Source organism: Malus domestica, chromosome 07 (genome assembly GCF_042453785.1).
Source record: "Malus domestica chromosome 07, GDT2T_hap1".
NCBI lineage: Eukaryota > Viridiplantae > Streptophyta > Magnoliopsida > Rosales > Rosaceae > Malus > Malus domestica.
This window is the reverse complement of record NC_091667.1, coordinates 31,035,500-31,056,066: the sequence shown is the minus strand read 5'-3', so window position 1 is coordinate 31,056,066 and position 20,567 is coordinate 31,035,500. Positions and strand designations below refer to the sequence as shown.

General features: G+C 37.1%; 3 protein-coding genes and 1 long non-coding RNA gene across 5 annotated transcripts; 1 reads left to right on the top strand and 3 right to left on the bottom strand.

The window, feature by feature from the left end:
• Nucleotides 1-432: 432 nt before the first annotated feature.
• Nucleotides 433-3,430, bottom strand: LOC103432928 (glycerol-3-phosphate dehydrogenase [NAD(+)] 2, chloroplastic). Of its 2 annotated transcripts, none has more exons than XR_529054.4 (9): nucleotides 2,818-3,430; nucleotides 2,451-2,587; nucleotides 2,247-2,352; nucleotides 1,733-1,934; nucleotides 1,548-1,635; nucleotides 1,213-1,360; nucleotides 941-1,010; nucleotides 708-857; nucleotides 433-608 (listed from the first exon to the last, which is right to left on the bottom strand). XR_529054.4 is itself a non-coding variant. In XM_008371155.4 (9 exons), the coding sequence occupies exons 1-9, from the start codon at nucleotides 3,148-3,150 to the stop codon at nucleotides 594-596; spliced, it is 1,329 nt and encodes a 442-aa protein (XP_008369377.1). In that variant the 5' UTR covers nucleotides 3,151-3,430; the 3' UTR covers nucleotides 433-593. The 2 variants fall into 2 exon arrangements, 1 of the variants encoding a protein (XP_008369377.1); XM_008371155.4 differs by having other exon boundaries at nucleotides 941-1,090.
• A 1,607-nt stretch (nucleotides 3,431-5,037) lies between these two features.
• LOC103432927 (uncharacterized) lies at nucleotides 5,038-6,170 on the top strand. The gene is made up of 2 exons (XR_529053.4): nucleotides 5,038-5,327; nucleotides 5,445-6,170. It is a non-coding gene; the product is annotated as an uncharacterized lncRNA (long non-coding RNA).
• A 624-nt stretch (nucleotides 6,171-6,794) lies between these two features.
• LOC103432926 (two-component response regulator ARR17) lies at nucleotides 6,795-8,536 on the bottom strand. The gene is made up of 5 exons (XM_008371153.4): nucleotides 7,875-8,536; nucleotides 7,502-7,578; nucleotides 7,321-7,404; nucleotides 7,160-7,230; nucleotides 6,795-7,074 (listed from the first exon to the last, which is right to left on the bottom strand). Exons 1-5 carry the CDS (start codon nucleotides 8,002-8,004, stop codon nucleotides 6,978-6,980), a joined length of 459 nt encoding a protein of 152 aa, XP_008369375.1. The 5' UTR covers nucleotides 8,005-8,536; the 3' UTR covers nucleotides 6,795-6,977.
• A 2,043-nt stretch (nucleotides 8,537-10,579) lies between these two features.
• LOC103432925 (methionine--tRNA ligase, cytoplasmic) lies at nucleotides 10,580-15,119 on the bottom strand. The gene is made up of 12 exons (XM_008371152.4): nucleotides 14,890-15,119; nucleotides 14,702-14,803; nucleotides 14,437-14,607; nucleotides 14,157-14,222; nucleotides 13,895-13,960; nucleotides 13,586-13,720; nucleotides 12,687-12,868; nucleotides 12,430-12,520; nucleotides 12,214-12,282; nucleotides 11,633-11,724; nucleotides 11,486-11,549; nucleotides 10,580-10,874 (listed from the first exon to the last, which is right to left on the bottom strand). Exons 1-12 carry the CDS (start codon nucleotides 14,968-14,970, stop codon nucleotides 10,770-10,772), a joined length of 1,224 nt encoding a protein of 407 aa, XP_008369374.1. The 5' UTR covers nucleotides 14,971-15,119; the 3' UTR covers nucleotides 10,580-10,769.
• Between the last annotated feature and the right edge of the window lie 5,448 nt (nucleotides 15,120-20,567).

The following is a 20,567-nucleotide window of genomic DNA, read 5'->3' as shown; positions in this document are numbered from 1 at the left end:
GACCGGTCGGACCGTTTCTGTTGATTCGCTGGACGGGATCGGACAAGCTGAACCGGTTCGAACCAGATGTCGGACCGTTCCTGTTGCTTCGCTGGACGGGATCGGACAAGCTGAACCGGTTCGAACCAGATGTGCCGGGTCGAACCGTTTCTGCTGCTTCGCTGAACCAGGCGAACCGGGTCGGACAGGACGGTCCCGGTCAGATTAGACGAACCGGGTCTGATGGGCGAACCGGGTCTGACCGCTGACCAGATGGTACCGCCTCAAACAGACGACCAACTCGATCGTTCCGGCTCAAGCGACCGGATCGGCGGGCGATAACCAGCCAACGTCAACGGAAGCTAAAACTTGTGAGATGCAACAAATCAATTCTGAATTTAACTCGTAATATCTTACCAATCTGGAAATCGATACGAAAGAAGATGATCGACGAGATTAATAACTTTCTTTTAAATTCCTTAATTTCAAAAAAAAATTTGGATCGTTTCACAAATCGATCTCCCATTGGAATTTCGGAGGAGACATGAACCCAGAGGATTAATCTGATTATATGATGAGATGAATCCTGTTGAATGTAAAACCTCTGCAGCAATTCAGACCTCTTCAACCTACAATTGGAAATTTAAAACCCTAATCAACCACCAAAACCCACAAGTTATTTTCTTGTTATCTTATGCAATGGGGGAAGGGAGGGAGTAGACAAGGACCTGAGGGAGGCTCATCAGCTCAAGAACAGCTTTCTTCGGGGTCAGTTCGTTGTCAATAATCCGAGCTACCGCTGTCAAAACCGGCATCTTCACCTTATACTTCTGCGCTAGTGCAATCACAGCTCCTGCTGTTGACACACCCTCTGCCACCTAGTAAACCAACACAGCATTACCATATCAATGAGCTAAATTTCAAATTCTGAGTTGTTCCGAACATTATTAAGCTTAAGCACCTGATTCATAGAACTCAGTATATCGTCGAGTTGCTCCCCCGATCCAAGACGAACCCCAACTGTTCTGTTTCTGGAAAGGTTCACAAAACATGTAAGCATGATGTCCCCAATTCCTGATAGACCGGTGATTGTTGCCGGCTTCGCCCCCATCTTCAGGAGATAAATTGGAGGGAAAAGCAGTCAGACAACAGCAGCTAAAAGCAAACAAATGTTTCATTTGTACAACCACCTGGGATTACACAAAAACACACCTATTGTCAAAGTAAGTTTACCTTCATTGCCAGCCACCGTATCTCAGAGCATCCTTGTGCAACAAGAGCTGTCTTGCAATTATTACCAAGATTCATCCCGTCCACAATCCCTGCAGCTATTGCGAGCACATTCTTGAGAGCACCTGCAACTTCTACCCCTACGACATCGCTGGAATTTATCAGAGATTATGAGCTGGGTCCGTCCACTTAAATCTATGAGTATTTGAATACGATGACAATTCATGCTCGGTGAAATTTGAAACGTGTGGATATCCAAGCTAACAAGGGCATTTCAAGACCAAATTATATACATAGACAGAACTTAATTGTCCTTGATATAGCTATAAATCCACAACCTTGAAGTGCTGATTCTCAAATAGTCACAAGCCAGAAGCTGCTGAGCTGCATTTGCCAATTTTTTGTCCTTCGACGCTACGACCATTGCTACAAAAGCAAAAAAGGAGCAAAACATGATTAGTACCTTTAAAACATGATTTAGCAGAACGTTGATTCAACATTGTTGTTTCATTTTTCCACATACCTGTTGGTAATTTATTCATCAGCTCCAGCGCAAAAGAAGGCCCTGATAGTGCGATGAAAGGTTGCCGGGGATTCTTCAATGCTTGAGGAATGATCTGAGACATGGTCCTCAGCGTATTGAGCTCTAAACCCTTGCTGACTGATATGAACGGCAAGCCTGGATAAACATGTTCTGCAATCCCTTCAAGAAACGCTGAGCTGAACTGCGATATCATTTCAGACAATGACTCAGGTACCTGCCTCATACCAATCTTCCATTTTCTGATAGGTAAGAGCATAATCTAACCTACTGTGCACTAGGATTCATACGGATACAGATATCGATTGGAAAAATCTTGAAGGGCCCATTTGGGACTACACACTTGGAAGTGCACTTGTACGACCTATAAGCAATTTTAGGTTTTTCTGCCAAACATAATTAGAAGCGCTTCTGGTTGCCAAAAAGTGCTTTTAACCTCTAAACATGCCCTAGGTTAGTTAATACAATACTAGAATAAGAATGGTGGCTGAAAAACCTGCACAGGGACTGCATGAAAGCAATAATCGGCACCCAGCAAAGCAGCTTTGGCATCAGTTGTTGCAATTACATTTTCTGGCAGCTTGTGTTCTGGAAAGTACTTACTATGTGAAAAAGAAGCAAAAACCAATTACATTTCAGAAGAAATTACAGCTCCATAAGACATATGCATAAAAGTTAATGGCGGATGTAAATGTCTTACCGATTACACTGGTTGCTGTTAATCGATTGGCAAACTTGAGCATCACGAACCAGTATGCTAACTTCCATCTGGGATTTTCTATTTGCAACATGGGAGGCCATTGCCGTAGCGAAAGACCCACCTCCAAGCACCACCACCTAAAAATTCACAGTTCCAATACTAAGTGTGCGTTTATGAAATGCTTCTCTAGAAAGCACTTTCGCGAAATTCCTAATAAAAAGTCAGGTGCTTTCTAAAAAGGCATTTGAAAGGCTTCCTGAAAGAAGTGCTTCTAACCCAGAAGCACTTTCAATATATAGTGAAAAATAGAAGCTTTTGCAATTCTGGGAAGCAAAATGCAAAAACTGGGGGAAAAGGGCAGGCACACCTTGTTAGTGCGTTCAAGAACATCGGTCTTGGTCTTGGAGCGCCAGGTCCTGGACCACCGGACCAGCTTCTCCCAGGCCAACCGGACCGCCCGGCGCCGGTCCCTGGTCCGCACCAAAGCTGTCTCCGGAACCGGGTCGGGTAATTGGGGTATGGGTTGTTCGGAAGTGGCGGCAGAGCAACAAGGAGTTGTGGCGGCGAGGAGTGTGGGGTGGTTAGGAGAGTTTGTTGGTCTTCCGAGTCTGAGATTGTACGGAAGGGGACGTGTGGAGGTTGAGTTGGGAGGAAGGAGCTGGTTCAGAAACGGCGGTGGTGGCTCTAACAGCGCCGCCATTGTTACGCGGAGAGAGTGAAAGATATCCGCAGTCCTCTTTTTCTTTTTATTATATTATTATTAGCGGATAAACTGTATTTTTGGAATGTTCCGTCTTTTCAAAGGGCAAAATGGGGTTTTAGGTCGTTTTGAGGTGTGGCGGAGATATGAGGTGAACTGAGGAGACAGGTGGGTGCGGATTGAGGGTGGGAGCGGAGGATTAGGGTTTGTGGTGGTTAGGGAGGGGTGTGATGTGTTATTCATTAGTAACAATCTTTGGAGTGAACGTGAAAATGAGAACAAGCTCAAGTGCAATGGTCGACCGTCCCTAAACTTAGCCGACTAGGGAACGCAAGAAGGAATACAATCACAACAAGCGCGTGGGTAGACTAACAACTTTAAGACACGAATTCCTAACTCATGTCACTTGACGACCACCTTTCAGTGGCAGAGAAGCTTAGGATAAGACATAAAGGCTGTCAAAATGATGCTCAGGTCGATGAGATTGGATAACCGAGGCCAAGCATGTGCTTAATTCGTACTATTCTAACATGACACTCTATCCAAACTGAGCGTCTGTCACTTTACTACTGAATGTCAAAAACTATGTGAGAGAAATGTTGCCAACAACCTAGGCTACGTAGGTGGCACATTAAATGTCAAGTGGGGTGGCTTGAGATGAAGGGGTTCATTGAAGGCCTAAATAAAGGAGTGAGGCCTCCTAAACGGGGGTTGAACAACTAAAAGGGAGAGAGTATGTTCGTATTTGCCGAGCGCTATTTTAGTCTTGATATCAATAAAAATCCAAGTTACACAATAGACATAGCATAGTTTCGAGGAGTGAACCACTTATATCTCTGAGTCCAAATCATTTCATTCCATTCTTAGAACCTTTTAAGAGCTTATTATCTTAATTTCTTAACTTGCAAATTTTGAGCATTAACAACTTAAATGAATCTCGATTATTAATTTAGGGACCAATATTACAATTAACCTTAATTATAAACCTCAAAGTGAATTTATTTCTCATACACACCTTCCTTTATCATGTTTAGCCTCTAACTTGTATATGGTCTAGTATCCTAGTGGATAGATTGTGGTTTCCACGCATCTGTTCTCCTCCCTTAAATTATTGTAATAGTTTCAAATCCTTCTCCCTCCCCTTAATAATGGTAAAAATTCAAAAAATTGTTTAATCTCTAACTTAATCTTTCCTGAGTTTCCTTTTGCACCTAATGAGACCTAATGTGGTAAGATCTAAACATTTTCTCTCCATAGTGGACAGGATGTTGAGTTTCCACTCATGCGTCCTGAGTTCAAAACTCCCTCATCTCTTAAATTATTGTACTAGTTTCAAATCTTTCTCATTCCTCTTAATAATAATAAAAAAATTAAATTTTTTTTTAATCTCTAGCTTAACCCCCTGAGTTTCGTTTTGCACCTAATGTGGTAAGACCTTAACAATCTCTCTGCATAATGAATAGGGTAGACAGGGTGTTGGATTTCCACCTATGCGTCCCGGGTTAGAAACTCTCTCTCCCCTAAATATTGTAGAAGTTTTTAACTCTTCCACCTCCCCTTAACAATAATAAAATTTAAAAAAAAATTAATTAATTTCTAACTTTATCTTTCCTGAGTTTCCTTTTGCACCTAATGACACCTAACGTCTGAAAACCATAACAGTCTGTCGCCATAGAATACAAATGTAGTTTCTTAATTTAGACTTCCAAACACTTTAGTCCAATAAGGATGTTTGACTCGACAGAGCATTTACCATTCTCCAGTTGATTTCTTCCCCCAGAAAGTGTTTGCTGTAATAGTATTCCAATTTTAATGGAAAATCACCAATTTGCTAAAATTAATAGCAAAAGATTGAGGAATGCCAACCACGCATGCAACGCGCAAGAAGAAGTCGGCACCTTCTTGTACAAATATCAAAACAGCATATTCTTTTGGCTTCTAATTAATCACATCCATCCATAATTAAAAATATTAATTAATTAATTAAATCCATCCTTTAACTTTGAGCAGCTTCCATTTCAAGACCTTCTAAATCTAATTGCAGTGCTAAACATGTTGTGATTAAATCTTTTTCCTCTCTCTATCTTCCTCTCTCTCTCTCTATCTCCCTCTCTCCTCTCTTGTCAAACCAAGAGAGAATTGAAGCTCCCCATCACCGACACCAAGAGTTTCTCAAGGTATGCGAAAACAAAATTTGAAAAAAGCTATGAACTTTGATTTGGTTTTCTGTTTTTAAGCAATTGGGTCGTCAGTTTTTGGATATATATGCATGAATTATGGATCTTTTTTTATAGGTGACTGCTAGTTGGTGATGGGAAAGCATCAACGTCGCGGTGCTCGTTGTGATGGACATGATCACTCTAACAACGGAAGAAAGAAGAGCCCACGAAATCCAAAGAGGACGTGCCGTTGTATTGCAGTGTCCTCGATATTTAGAGGGATAGGGAGATGCGTGTTCGTGACATGTTTTCCTGTCATGCAGTGCTTTGGATTGGATGAGTGCCGCCACCGCCACCACCACCATCACCACCACAGACATTTCCATGAGTTTTCATGACCTCAATTGTGTGTGACTGGTGGAAATGTTTGAGGTTTTGCTGCATATTTTTTTATTTAGTACGTCCCAGATCCTTGTGTAAATAAATATACATGTCAAGGAAAAGATCAAGGGTTGGACAAAAGCATACACGGGTTATTGCGCGTATCCGAGGTTTACTTTCGAGGCCCTTTCTCCGATGAGGAAGTGAATCGCGATGTTTTCCCTGTTATCCTGCAGAAGATGAAGGGTTGGGGTCCTTGGGGAGAAGAACGCATTTTGATATATAGAAAGTTTGGGATTTAGCATATGTCAAAAGTATACAAAAATCCAAATTCCATCAATTTAGATGTTGTTGCAGTTAGGAGTTTTGATTTGAACATGATTGATTTTGATTGTACATCTAATGGTTCTTTAGCTTTTTCTCTTCAAATTGAAGAAGCAAATTATCCAAGAATGATATAGTTCATTGAACTTAGATTAATCTAACCGTCCATTTTTCTTTTCCCTTTAATTATTATATACAATTTGTGTATATAGTCATTTTAGGAACTTGCATGACATTCCTATCAAATAAAAAAGGAACTTGCATGACTTGGCAAGTGATTACTACTTCTGCACACTCGTCTTAATTTTAACCGTTGAATTTCTTTTGATTGGTTCAAATTAATGGTTGAAACGAAGACGAGGTGTGTGATAGTGATATATAATGTGCATAAATTCTTTTCTAAAGTTAAAGCAACACGAAAAGCATCAAAGAAAAAGCAATAGAATAATAATATCCCTTCTTAAAGTTGAGGAATCAATTCTCAAGTTCAATTAAAATTGAGAAACCAATTATCTAGTTCAATTAAAGTTGAAAGACCATTAATACAATTTTTATTATTTGATTTTTCATATTTACCCATTGATTTAGCTTCATGTGCATAACAAGTAATTCATTTTGATGGAAGTCTTAACATAGTTGACAAAAAAAATCATAACTGCACGTTTTGATGAATTAAGAGATCAATGGTAATGAATTTTTAGTTCATAAATCATTACTCTAATTGAGTTAAAGTTAAGGAACCATTACTACAATTTAGTCTAAGAAGTTATGAGCAAAACAAAACCCAAAAATTAAAAATTAGCATTGAAGGAAATTCCTATGTCATGACGAGGAAAACTAAAACAAATCTAATAGTCAAAATCTCCAGTGCATACCATGCTACGTTGCATACAAAAACTTAGTAAACTAGTTCTTAGGCTATTTCCAATTTCCTTCAGAGAAAAGGAAAAGATAATTGTTTTTCTAGCTGCTGCAGTTCATCAAATGATATCTCAATTTCTTCATGTCTGACTGTTTGAGTGGCTTTAGCATGAACATTTGAGCTCCTTCCTCCAAGCACCTGTTTTTAATCAGAAATTAAAACCATAAACAAAAAATAAAAATACAAAGGAAATTATAACACATAATAATCACTTCATATTTACTTGTTAATCCGAGTCGGTACGTTTTCAGATGACATAATCACCACTGGAACTTCCTTCATGATTGATGATTCCTGCTTGCAGAAGGGTAAGAAAATTAAAAAGCATAATTATATATTTAACCGTATTAAATGCTAAAAAAATTATCAAAAAATCTGCACAACCTTGATTTTCTTGAGCAGTTCATAGCCTGTCATTCCTGGCATACAATAGTCAGTTATTACCAGATTTACCTTTGAGTTTGAGACCTGCAAGTAAGAACAAGACCCTTCTCCCTTCTCAGTATAAAGCTTAAATGTTGAATTAATACGATGGATTAATGGTAATTACTAATTAGTTACTTACATTACTCTCCAAGCTATTGTGTTGATCTCCCAAGCCCAAAAACTCCAATGCACTTGCCCCATTTTCTGCAGTTGTCACTGCACCAAATAGGAGTAATAATTATCATTTTTTTACTGTATTATTTTACCAAGCAAAAATAGACTGTTTTCCATTAAACAGATTTCTATTAATTTAATTCACCATGATAAAGTCTTCTTAATCTTTATATTAAGCACTAAACCATTAAAAAGTACAATATAGCGTTTCAGCAAAAATGAGAGTGTAAAAATCCCTACCATTTATTTTCAAGTAAATTAGCATGAAAATATAGAACAAAATAAGAAAAAGAAAAAAAGAAGAGGGTTGTGGAGGATTCGAGCAGAGAGATTCTTACCTTTGCAAGACAAATTTGTGAGCAGCTTTTCAATCAGTTTTCGGTCGACGAGACTGTCATCGACGGCTAAAACATGAGGTTGCTCCACATTTGCCATGAAACCCTTTGAGGAGGAAGAAGAAGATTCCATATTTCTTAAAACCCTAGAAATAATAACCCTCTCCCTCTCTCACCCACCAACTTCGAATAATAATAGCCAAATGAAAGCAAAGACGCAAGTGCAGAAAGAAAAAGAAAGAAAGAAAGAAAAAGAGAGAGAAAGAGACTTGTAATAAACGTAGTTGCGGTAAAAGACACGATTTAATTTCACAAGACCATACGCGAAACGACTTGTCTGAGTCTGACAGTAACAATTTAGCATATGGGGATTCAATTCATACAGTAAAACATAAAACAAAACAAACTCATGGGAAATGTATGAACAACATGTAATGTGGATTCTGGAAGGCCGGATTTTTGTATTTATATATAGACAATAGAGATATGCTGCCAAGTAAATGCATATGCAGATATGCTGCTAGTAAATCCAAGAGAGAAAACTGAATCGAATCAAGGGTAGAAACCCAAAGAAGATCACGATATATCTGTGACTTGGGATATTTATTATCTTCTCTCTCCGTGTGCAGAGAAAATTTGTAGGTTTCAGAAATCTGCATGGATACTGCTGCTGAATTACGTCATTTGATTCATTTTGTAGCAGCTGCTGATACAATAATAACCATGACCCCATTATTACTTTTTTTTTCAACCTTGTGACATAAATTCAAAACCCCAACCTCCTCCCTTCAACAATTTTAAAATTAAGAATTTACTGATATGATTTCAATATTACGTAATATTCAGTATTCTAATCGTTATGTTTTATAATTAGTATATCTTTTATTTTCAATGTTATCTACTCATTTTATGTATCATCCACTCATCTTATGTGTCATCCACTCATTTTCTATAGTACTCAACTATATATTTATAAAAAGTGAGTTCCATCTTTTGTATTTCTAAATCGTGATTTTCATTTTTTAGGATAATTTTCATGTTATCTATTTTAAACACTAAATTTTATTTAGGAAAAAACATCAACCAGTGCTCTATGAAAACTTCGATTAGTGGTTTTCATGTGGCTTTAAAAAGAGTTCAATAGCTTGAATTAGTGATAGAAGATTGTTCGATCAAATATGTGTTAATGTTAAGTTATTAACTATGCTAAAAAAGAATTAAACAAACGTAAGTCAATATAATCCGGCGTCATCCGTCTTTGCATCCAAATTTAAATCTACTTTCACAATTAGAATATCATGGATTGGATTGAAACACACCGACACTGGTGGTTTAAAAAATATGGTCAAAGTGGGGAGGAGTGGAGTTACCACAACACCATCTCCATACGTCTAAAAGATCCGAATCCCATCTGTTTTCTGACAGTGGGAAAAGATCTAATTAGAATCCCTTGGCGCAGAAACCATACATCCAAATCCAATACATACATAGTACATACGTAATGCTAAACAATACAAAGAACAAACATAAATCCACAGAATCTTTGTCATGTCTTCTTCTCTGAGTCACTTTCTTTGTTTTTTCTACTAAATACTCGAACAACAACAGATAATTTGCACGGACCAAATAGTGAGACTTCAGTATGTTACGATCATGTTTTGCTCATTTCCAACTCAAATAACTATTATCCGAATCGTTAGTTAAGTGTTCTTGTTTGAACTGTAAGATCAATGAACAACGTAAATATTACGTAAAATGAATTCATCGTTGCTTTTTTAACCATCAACGTAAACTTGTTTTCAAAATTATTAGTTGGTGGACGAGGATAAAGAGTTTGAACCTGAAAATTACTATTTACAAAGCATACAGGACCATTTTTTTCTTGGTGAAGAAAGCATACAGTTCAATTTCAAGGTTAGATTACAGACAAGTCTGGTATTTCTGTATCTTTCTCGGACAACTTGCTGGGGTATTGAGGTTGACTTATCCTTTACTGTTCGGTCAACTTTGTTATGCTGGCTGGCTTTATGGAAAAGCGTGACTAATAACTACCTCAGCGTCATTAGCACCCTCGTATCTTAATTCAAATCCTCTCCGCATATTGTGGTCCTAAGCTCATGTACTGCAGACCGATCAAAGAGGGAAGAGGGAGAGAGATCCCCATCCTTAATTTTCATTAGGTAAGTTGGTATAATAGACTAATGAGAATTGTAAAATTTGAAATGAGCAGTCCAAATTACTCAGTCCATTAACTCTAAACTCCGAGATCCAGAGATAATCTCATTCCTCTTATCCTAATAAGGGTAACACTTGCCTACACTATTTTCTACTTCAGTTTCATAAAACGGTCCTTTACACATATGCTTATGTGCTTGCAAACTGAAAACAAGTGCATTTAAGTTTATCTCGTTATGTCTCTAACTAATTTTAAAATGGCACATTAGCAGTTAATCTTCAAGATTTGGATCCCATCCGGATCCAAATTGTGAGAATCCTAAGAATCCTCATATTTTAACTATTCATCGTACATCGTACGATTAGAAATCATTTAAATTTTATTATTTAAAATTAAACATAAATAATAACTAACAAAAATTGGATGCACAATATACAATGACCAGCTAGAATGTGAGGATCCTTAGGCCATCTCCAACCGAGGGCTAGCCAGATGACTCGTTTTAACTCTCTGGCCCTATAAGATATTAATATTTTAATGAACAGTGCAGGATTATATTTGCCTCCATCTCCAAAGGGACACTAAACAATTTTCTTTACCAAAAACGAAATATGAAACTGTAATTCCATAATATATCTTCACATCAAATAAGTTGAACTACATGGTGAGCGAGATCTTCCTTGAAAAGTGAGAGTTACATTGGTTGTAAGGGCAATATACGATCATTTGATAGTTCCCTTGGGGATGGATGATGTACAAGGCCCGGCCGAGGTCATAAACGGGATACCCTTGAAGGTAGCCACGCCCTTATCGTCAGTGAAAAGATTCTGCAACGATGAAACACCCATAAGATTCATGCGCCTAACTTCAAACTTGGGGCACCATAAATGCAATGCCGTATAGACAGTTAACGGATAATTGATGAGAGAGTGACTGTTCTGGCCAAATCGCCACAACTGTAATAACTGTCAATGCCTCCGTAAAACTATATCATAATTGCCAATACATAAAGAAACACAAGAACAGATTCACAATCGATAGAGGCCCATCAACCAATTGATTCCTATAAGGATTGGGACAACCCCAACCACCCCTAGTAGGGTCCATCCCCTTCCATCCCCTCCTCTCATATTCTCTATTTTGTCTTTCTCTTTCTATAAAAAATTAATATAAGATGTTGACGTGGCTTAACCGTGACCGTTCAAATAGGAGGGGAGGGAAGGGGCGGGAAAAAAAGAGGGGAGAGAATCCTACTCCCCCCAGTAGGGCCAGTGCCTCACAATTTTCAACTGAACTTTTTAATGGTTAGCCAAGCAGTAACTAGTGAAGTACAAGTTTGCATTTAAGTTATGAACAGTGAATAAATTAGGCAGCACATGTATGGTTTTCCCCGAATGCACTAAGAAGATCCACAAACTGAGAAAAAAACAGAACATACCGGTGTGATCTTGTCCAGCTGTTTCTTTTTTGGGTTCAGCACATCTTCTGGCTTTCCATCAACCCTGGATAGGAAGAAGTGGATGTCAAGATAAGTTTACTAATGAAAATGTCTGGTTTAAGCTCCAAGTAGTTTCAGGTAACTCACCCAGAAAATGATACACGTTCCCCCGGTTTGGCTCCTTGTGGAGGAAGCAAAGGCTCTACTAGGGTGTGATCTTCACTAGAAGCACATAGCACCTGCCCACATGCACACAAATAAAACTCATACCTTGAATGTTTGTTTAATAGAAGTTAATTTTAGAAAAACTTAGCTTTCACTAAAAAAGGACTCTCCATAAGCTTTGATCATATAGAACAAATTTGGAAGCTTATACTAGAGAACAGTGGGATTATTAATAGGGAGTTTTAAGTTTTAACAAAACACTCCCGGTACTGTTCACTTTTAACGAAAAACCACATTTATACCTTTCCCTCGTACTATTCACTATACCTTTAAAAATGACTTTTCATTAAAAGGGAAGTTTTTTTGAACTTTTCGTTAGTTTTCCTTTATTAATATTTCCTAAGGAATGGGTGGAAAATTAAGTATTTTGAGCCCAAGAGATGAAAACAAAAACAAAAATTTGATTACTAGCTAAGCAGTGAAGGAGTCGACAAGACCTCCTTTCAACTCATACAACTAACTCATCAGTGAGAATAATGATTTAAATGACAAGAAACACATACCAGTCCTTGTGACATCACATCCCGTAATTTCCCAGGTTTCACATTCGTAATCAGCACAACATGACGGTTCTGCATAGTTGCATGCACCAAACAGATACATCAGAGTTTAAGTGCGAATGTTCATCTGTGTAACAACTATGAAAATAACAAAAATTGACATGCAAAAGATTATGTGAAAAAACCTATCTAGTTCCAAATATTAAGGAGTAATCATACTGTTAACTCCTCTGGACTGATATATTTTGCCAAGCCGCTGACCACTTGCCGTAATTTAGCTTCTCCAACATCTATCTCCTCGACCAGTAAACTGTATCAAGTATGAAAACAAGGTTATGAATGATTTCAGATCCTCCAAATATACAATAGCATTCAGAGTTCAAACTTCAAGGCAATACAGCTAGCAGTTCAATCGGTTTTCTAATGAATCAATGGGCACCTAGAGGAAAAGAAAGAGAAAAATGTTGCCCACACACCTATCAGCAGACGGATGCTTCCAAGCTTTGCGCACAAGGCCAACCTGTATATTCAATAAACTGACACTAACTTCTTTGTCTTTCTCAACTGCCTCTGTTTCTGGTGATTTTGTCTTCTCATTAGTAGCTTTTTTATCTGCTTTCGTATCCGACGTAACTTTCTCTTCCCCTGCAGCCTTTACCTAACAATTCCAATAAAAAAAAGTCATCAGAAAAGAACAGTATAGGAAGGAAATCTAAAAGTAGCAGCTTTGTTCGGACTGTAGTAGTTTACCGCACAAACCCAACCATCGATTCACTAAGGAGGTTGACCAGATATAATGTTGGTCAACTAATTGATTAAGCGCAATACGGTTATTCCTAGTTATATTGGAAATAGAGCAAAAGAAACAGTTGAGAGATGTCTATAAAATACAGCTCAAGTAGTTTTGTGCAGATATCTAACAAAGCAGTATGGGAACTGTTCGTAAAATAGTTTAAAGAACTGAGGCGGTGGATAGCCATAATTATACAACTAGCTACTTGGCATTCAGATGAGGAACAGCTTATGGTGATTTAAACTTGGAAGTTAGTGCATGAGCCTACTCTACCACACTGTTTGGTACTGTCAATCATTCTACAATTCTATGCTTTTTTCTAGGAAGAAATTACATGAATTCAGCATTGTCAGAAATCCAAAGCATAAAGATATCCTAACAAAAGGGAAGTCTTGTTATATAAGTTGGATAACTATTCAAATTATCTTATCAAATGAATTCAGCATTATACGAATATATGCATGTAGGTACAGCCGTAAAATTTATAACTAATTTGACTTATAAATCAACAAGTCATATCTCCATAAGATTATTTAATTTGTACCCAGGTGAAAGAACAGGTGAAAATTTAATAGGATGTACCCCAGCATCACTTTTCTTTGTGTTCAGGTCTGCCCCTAGTTTGTCTGCGGTTTTTGTGCTTTGGACAGTCTTCTTTGCATTTGAATCAATTTCCACCTTACCTGCACTTTTTGCTCCCAGCAATTCATCCAACTTCTGCATACATAATGATCAAAGGATACAGAGTAACATAAGTCAACTTTGTGATTCACAAGAAAACTTTTTTTTACTATCGTTTCAACATTTAATATTTCCCTTCTATTGCAATAGCAGGTTCAGAGATGCATAACTGAAATTGGGATTCAAAATAAAATAGTAGATTTTACTTACTCGAAAATCAAATTTATCCTTCTCTACCGCTATCTTCTCAGGTACGTCCCCGAAATCTACCTTGTTCTGGAGAAGAAAATTGTGAGCACTAGTGACTATGACATTTCTGAAAGCTACACGTGGAAACAATAATAACAAGTAGCTCATGTTTCTACATCCAATGATACAAGTTTGTAACCACATGGTACTTCATTCCAAGATTGAACCTTTACTAAACATCTGAATCAAAGATAACAGTACTACTCAGAACATGGAGGCGTACCTGGATGTAATCCACCCATCTCAACAAATGCGGCAACTTTTGCCTATCTGTATTTGAAAGACCAATCTGCAGATAAACCACTCGACAAATGACCACAATTTCAAGCGCCATTTCTACAACATTGCATCAAAATGTTCATGTCCGAATTCAAAAACAATTCAAGAAAAACTAACATGAAAATATTGCATTTCCAAAGCGAAAATATCAAGAGAATTACAAATTGCAAAGTATTGAGAAATGCGAAACACGGCCGAAATCATGCATGCAGAAGAATCCATACCACAGAAGAATGCACCGCAGAAAACACAACAGCATCAGCTTCAGAGGGTGTGAACCCATTGCCCAAAAGCACTGAAACGTCAGCCAAGGTTTCATTCAACCCTTCGAGAGCTGCAGAGCATGCCTGGGAATCTGTAGGAAAACCCTCTGCATATCTCACCCAATTCACCACCTACTACCCCAAGATCACAAAAATTTAGTTACACAAAAGTTACCAGGAATCCAATTCAACTAAGTTTTGAGGCAATAAAACTGTAGAACCTTACCCCATCGTTCACTTGCGCTGAGGTGCCGTGTTTGGCTGATTTCAGTACCGTTGAGTACAAGCTCGTGACTTCATCGCCAGCGATGTTTTCCGGCAACGATTTCTGCAGATACCGAACTCAAAATTTGAGCAATCGAAGTGGAAGGAAAAATAAAAGATGAAAAATTTGAGAGTGATGAAGTTTCTTACAGGATCGAGAGAGAAGTGTTTGCAGAGAGCTGATAGAATCAATTGCTTTCTGCTTACGCTGGTACTTCCCTTAGCTGCCATCTCTTTCCTTCAGAAACCAGAGCTCCACGGTTTCTCAGTTCAGAGTTGAGTGGGCAGTTCAATTGGGAGATGTAGGGTTTTTGGTTTTTGCATGATTTGGGCTTCTTTGGAGAAAAATGAAGCCCAAATTGCCCATGAGAGAATGAATCAAGTGAATCTTGGTCTTTGGGAAGCATAATTGTAAAAGTGTTTTTAAAATGATTAAAAGCGTTTTTAAAGAATATGTTTTTGGGCTTCAAAAGCTCTTGAAGTGCTTTCTGCAAAAGCGCCAGTTATGTGCTTCTTGGGGGAGGCACTTCAAGCTTTTTCAGGATTCACTTAAATTTTTACTAATGATTGATTCCAAAAACATTTTCACCAAAAGTCTTTTCAGTAATTTTAAATGCACTTTCAAACTAGCCCTTCTTTAATTAACTAAAGGAATTTTTCAGTTGACCGTCACAATGAATGGCCATGTTATTAATCCGCTTATATTATAAATATGTATGTCTATTTATACATGTTTTAATGGACCTGAAGGGCTAAAATGTTAACCATATCGTTCACGTATATTATATCATATAGTTTTATAATCTTGAGCTACCGCACATGATTATATAAAAACTATTGAGCTATTGGTCTTGTAACGGCATCTTGGTAGCACCGAGAACGGTAAAAAAATTCTAAAGAATAAAAAAAATTGAAAAATTGGATTTATGTCCAATGGATCACATTCATGAAAAAAAAAGTACTTTGTTTTGGTTCGACGCGTAATCATATACGAAATAGTAAATGGTATAAATTTAGCAACACTTTTTCTTCCTCGGATTCACTGCGGAAAAGGAATGATCTAGAACTTAGACGTTATTATAATATGGACATTTGGATTGAAAAATGAGGACCCATATCCTCTAAAGTCTCATAATTGGGATGAACGTTGATGACTTTGCAAGTAACATGTTCTTCGATAATGACATAATTGACATTTGCATGTAAACACACTAATCACAACTATATGTCAGTTTTCGTCTAGACCAGTCCGTTTCTCCGTCTTTTTAGGTATCATTTGGTATGCAGACAGAACGGGACGGGACGGAACGAAATGGGACGGGACGGAACGGGACAGGACGGGACGGGACGAGACGGAACGGAATGTGACGGGACGAGACGGAACGGAATGTGACGGGACGGAACAGGACGGGACGGAACGGAGAGGGAGCAAAGATGCCCTCGGATGGAAACAAAGAGGAAGAAAAAGGAGACATAGAGGTTATAATTTTGTGTTCCACATATGTGGAATGAGTCGTTCCAAGGGATGAAGTGGAACGAAAATTCATTCAAAATTTGTCCCGTAGAACAGCGCGTTCCACCCGTTTTAGAGGCACCAAACGTGGAACGGAACGCCACGTCCCACTCCTTTATGTCCCGTCCCACGTACCAAACGATACTTTATTTCTTTTGCTCACTTACTAAATTGAGCAATTCAAAGCGGTTATATTATTTGACTCAACTTTCGTTTTTAAGAGCCAATCAAATTGAACCGGACGGTACTCATCCCCAGTTCATATAGAAAAGATTCGAACAATAATCAATCATGAAAGAGATTTTTCAATGTGATCGGAACATGGAGTGTACATTATATGTCATTATACAAATGATGGGATATGTGTGTTAAAAAAATTAATAACTTAAAAAATATAATTTTTCACCACTTATATCAAAACACGAGTAGTATACTATCCGTGTTTTAGTCATAGTAAAAAAATTCTCGACTATGGTCTATGGAGAGTCCGTCAACTAAAAAATTCAAAAAAACTGATCCCATTCGTGCATTGTCTTGTTCGTGTTAGTTTTTCCCTCCTCCATCCAAGGCCGTCGGTATTTTTCTGGTCGAAAATTTGTGTCGAGTAGGGCACAGACTGATTGGCCAATAAACATAAAAGCACACCACAGAAAAAGCAAGTTAAAAACTCAAATGTAAATTGCAGAAGACGCATAACTTGGACCATGTCGTTTTACTGTTTTACTTGGGATAAGAAAAAAAGGTAAAAAAAATAAAAATATCAAATAATAAAGTCAGATAAAGAAAATGGATATGCAGCTGACACAATGAGAGGAATATGGAACCCTTTTAGATCCGTGTCCACATAACGAGAAATATGAACCGTTTAAGAGAGAGAAAGTAATTCCGTCCATTCAAATTTTGAATTTCTATAAAGTAGATTAGTGTGATAGGCTAATAGAGGACGATAATTAAAATTGAGTGGTTCAAATTTCTCGAACTACAAGTTCTAGACATAGAAATCAAAAGTAGATCTCGTGACCTTCCCCTCTTTTTTTCCTTTTTGAGAAATTCATAACAACTTAAACAAAAAAAATGCCCTAGTGAGCTTTAGGGTAGGGTTTTCGGGCAATAGTGCTTGCCATTTAGTCACCACATGTTCATTTCTGACCTTAGATCTTTTTTCTAGTAATTTATAACTGGAAAAATGGTCAGTTTAATTGTCATTACATACATGTATTTACCCACAGAAGTATTAGGATTTAATTATGTGTACTAAATTACTAATAAATAAATCATTGTATTAATAAAAAAAATTAGGGTTTGTTGAGGAGGAGAGGAACAAAGATCAATTTACAGTTTGGTGTAGCAGTGAGTGGAGACAGCAGCAGCTGCCGGGGAAAGTGCTTGACAGCATGAAATTTGTAGTGCGGAATGGACTCATTCTTTTGGTACTAGAGTAACCTCCAAACTGTCACAACCATAAAATGGTGAGCAATAAGCCTCAATGCATAAAGACAACACAAAATGCTACTCCAATCCCAAAACTTCACAACCCTATCTATCCATAGTCCTTCCCCTTTCAAACACAATTTTGAATGTCAATAAGAGCATCCCAATGAATTGGAAAAATGGTGGATATAACCCATTTTAGAGCTCTGAGGAATTTTTGGGGGTTTATAAAAGAATATCTCCCAATGAGATCTATTTCTTTTGGGCCGTATATGGGGTTATATATATTTATTTATGTAGTAATTTAATTATGCAATAATTTTTTTTTTTTGTTAATTTGTCTTAAGTTGATTTTTAGACGTGCTATCTTAAATTTTTTTTATGAACCTTTCAACCTAAAAAAGTTCAAATTGTGACAAAGTTAGATTTCATCACTTATGAACCATTCGTTGAATTAGATTATCTTATCTCAATCTCATCCGTTGAAAGATACAAACTCCCACTTCATCCTCTGAAATAATTTGATTTTCACGTACAACACAACAATTAACCTAGCACCAATTGATGAATTAGTATCATACAATTTTGAAAAAAAAAATATTTGAAAATTTCACCCACCAATGCCCATGAACATTAATATCATACAATTTTGAAAAGAAAAAAAATATTTGAAAATTTCACCCACCAATGCCCATGAACATTAAATCAATTTGAAATTTTAATTCTTATAAAATGTAAAACAATCATTCATTAGACAAATTGCAAGAAAAAATATGTAAGAAAAAAGAATTAAAAAATAATAATAAAGTATAATATAAGTGTATTCACGAGTGGAGGGAGAGTAATAGAATTTTACTCATATGAGCTGCTACTTTTTTGTGAGACCCACTGTTTTTTGGGGCTAGATGTAGCCCAATTTTATACTACCCAAAAAATAAAGTTGCTAGCCCAAGTGGTGGATCTAACCCCATTTTCCGGCTCATTGAGGATGAAATTTCTCACTAAAACTTAAAATGTAGTAGCCTCATGGAGGATAAGGCACCCATTAGGGATACACTAATGTTACGTGTGTAAAAGTCATTACAGCTCGAGAAGCAAGCAAGAGGTTTGTAGCTCAAGTAGTTAACAACATAATATATATGCAGTCGAAGTCTCTTGCGATCAGTATGTATAGAAATGTTAAATCATATTGCTTTAGAAATACGTATTGAAATCCCCTCCAGATCTTCAAGTCGGCAACTGGCAGACCCAAAAATTTGGGTCATTCAAAGGGAAAAGAGAGATATATGGACTCTTATTTTATATGAGGTGGATCAGTAAAACAAACAAATAAGGTTCGTAGGATTTTAAATGAGTAATCTAGATCTCTGAATCCGTTGATTTCAAACGCAGAAATCGAAAAGCATCTCAATTCTAGAAGTATATCATCAATCAAAGGTGCATTTAAGAGTGGATATGACTTGCTTTCCCAAAAATATTATTTATTGAAATGAGTATGAAATATGGTTTTGATGAGATGAAATTGACATAATTTGAAGTCTCAACTATAAATTAATGAATAAAATCTGTGACGTAGAAGTTCTCTTCTTATTTATGTTGCTTGGTAGTTGGAATTGGCATCTTCCCATGCCTTAACATGGAAGCATATTAAAAAAAATGACAAGTCCAATTGGACCCAATGCGATGATTTTCCCAAAATTATGAAGCCTTCACATCATAAACTAGGAATCAAGGGAATGCCATGTTTTGATTCAACAACCTGCAAAGTGTTCAAAGTCTGCAAAATGCAAGGGACATTGTGGAGAGGTGCATTATTTATCATTGGGATTTCAGCTTAAAATAGTCTTTAAGATTAACATAACTCTTTACTTTGATCTCCGAGATTTGAAATCCATAGAAGTGGCCCCTAAACCCTAAACCATCAATCATTTTGATACTTTTGTAAAAAATATCTGTTAAATAAAGACAAAAACACCGTCAATTTAATAAACAATAAGCCAAAATGATTTAATAAAAGTTGAGGGAACTTTTGTCATTTTCTCCTTATTTAACAGAGAATTTTCACGGAATGACCCAAATGATTGGCGTTGGACAAACTCTGGGACCAATATGTCAAGTTTAAATCTCATGGACCAAAGTCAGTTATGTCAATCTCATGGATCATTTTAGCTAAAAAGTCTTTTATCATTTATGTGATGCAAAGTACGAGGACAGAGCTAGGGTAAGTAATAAAGCATGAGAAGAATTTACATACATTGGATACGTTACTGTGGAGTAATTCAAATTATCTATACAATACTATGTATTTAACGTTCTTAGTCAACAATACATTTGATTACCGTCACAATGAAATACTCGTCATAAGGTTGATGCTAGAGAGGTCCATATGATGTGGCGTTAATGATTGGATTATTTGTTTAAATTATTAAAATAGGTACTAAACAATCAGCCGTCACATCATGTGGTCTACAAAATATAATAAAAAAACATAATTCCTCTAATTACAACATCTCTTCTAAAAAACGAGAAAAAATTCTTTACACCTCCTGATACGATAAATAACTTGTATAAAACGAGTTAATCTCAAATTTCCGACGAGACATCTCTATCCAATCGGAAAATAAAAGGCAAAGAAAGTTGAATCCTTGTCACAACCCTGCGATCCGCACCACGCCACTTCTGTCACATTTTCTTTATTTATTACACCACCCACCCTTCCCCACCACTTATTTAATTGCCTTTATTGCTTTTTGCCTCCACGTTTTTCTGTTTATCCACTATCCGCCCCCAACTCTGAACTCTCTCTTTCACCCAGCTCACCCACGCCTTCCGTTTACGGTAGCAGGCAACTTTGCAAAATTACAATTATACCCCCATGCCACCA

Coding starts and splice junctions, on each gene's coding strand:
- LOC103432928 (XM_008371155.4), bottom strand. CDS start 3,150: ATGGCGGCGCTGTTAGAGCCACCACCGCCGTTTCTGAACCAGCTCCTT. Junction 1,091..1,212: donor TACGGTGGCTGGCAATGAAG/GTAAACTTACTT, acceptor TATCTCCTGAAG/ATGGGGGCGAAGCCGGCAAC. Junction 858..940: donor TACTGAGTTCTATGAATCAG/GTGCTTAAGCTT, acceptor TTGGTTTACTAG/GTGGCAGAGGGTGTGTCAAC.
- LOC103432926 (XM_008371153.4), bottom strand. CDS start 8,004: ATGGAATCTTCTTCTTCCTCCTCAAAGGGTTTCATGGCAAATGTGGAG. Junction 7,579..7,874: donor CACAAATTTGTCTTGCAAAG/GTAAGAATCTCT, acceptor TATTTGGTGCAG/TGACAACTGCAGAAAATGGG. Junction 7,231..7,320: donor AACTGCTCAAGAAAATCAAG/GTTGTGCAGATT, acceptor TTCTGCAAGCAG/GAATCATCAATCATGAAGGA.
- LOC103432925 (XM_008371152.4), bottom strand. CDS start 14,970: ATGGCAGCTAAGGGAAGTACCAGCGTAAGCAGAAAGCAATTGATTCTA. Junction 13,961..14,156: donor GATGGGTGGATTACATCCAG/GTACGCCTCCAT, acceptor TTTCTTCTCCAG/AACAAGGTAGATTTCGGGGA. Junction 12,521..12,686: donor AAGCATCCGTCTGCTGATAG/GTGTGTGGGCAA, acceptor TACTTGATACAG/TTTACTGGTCGAGGAGATAG.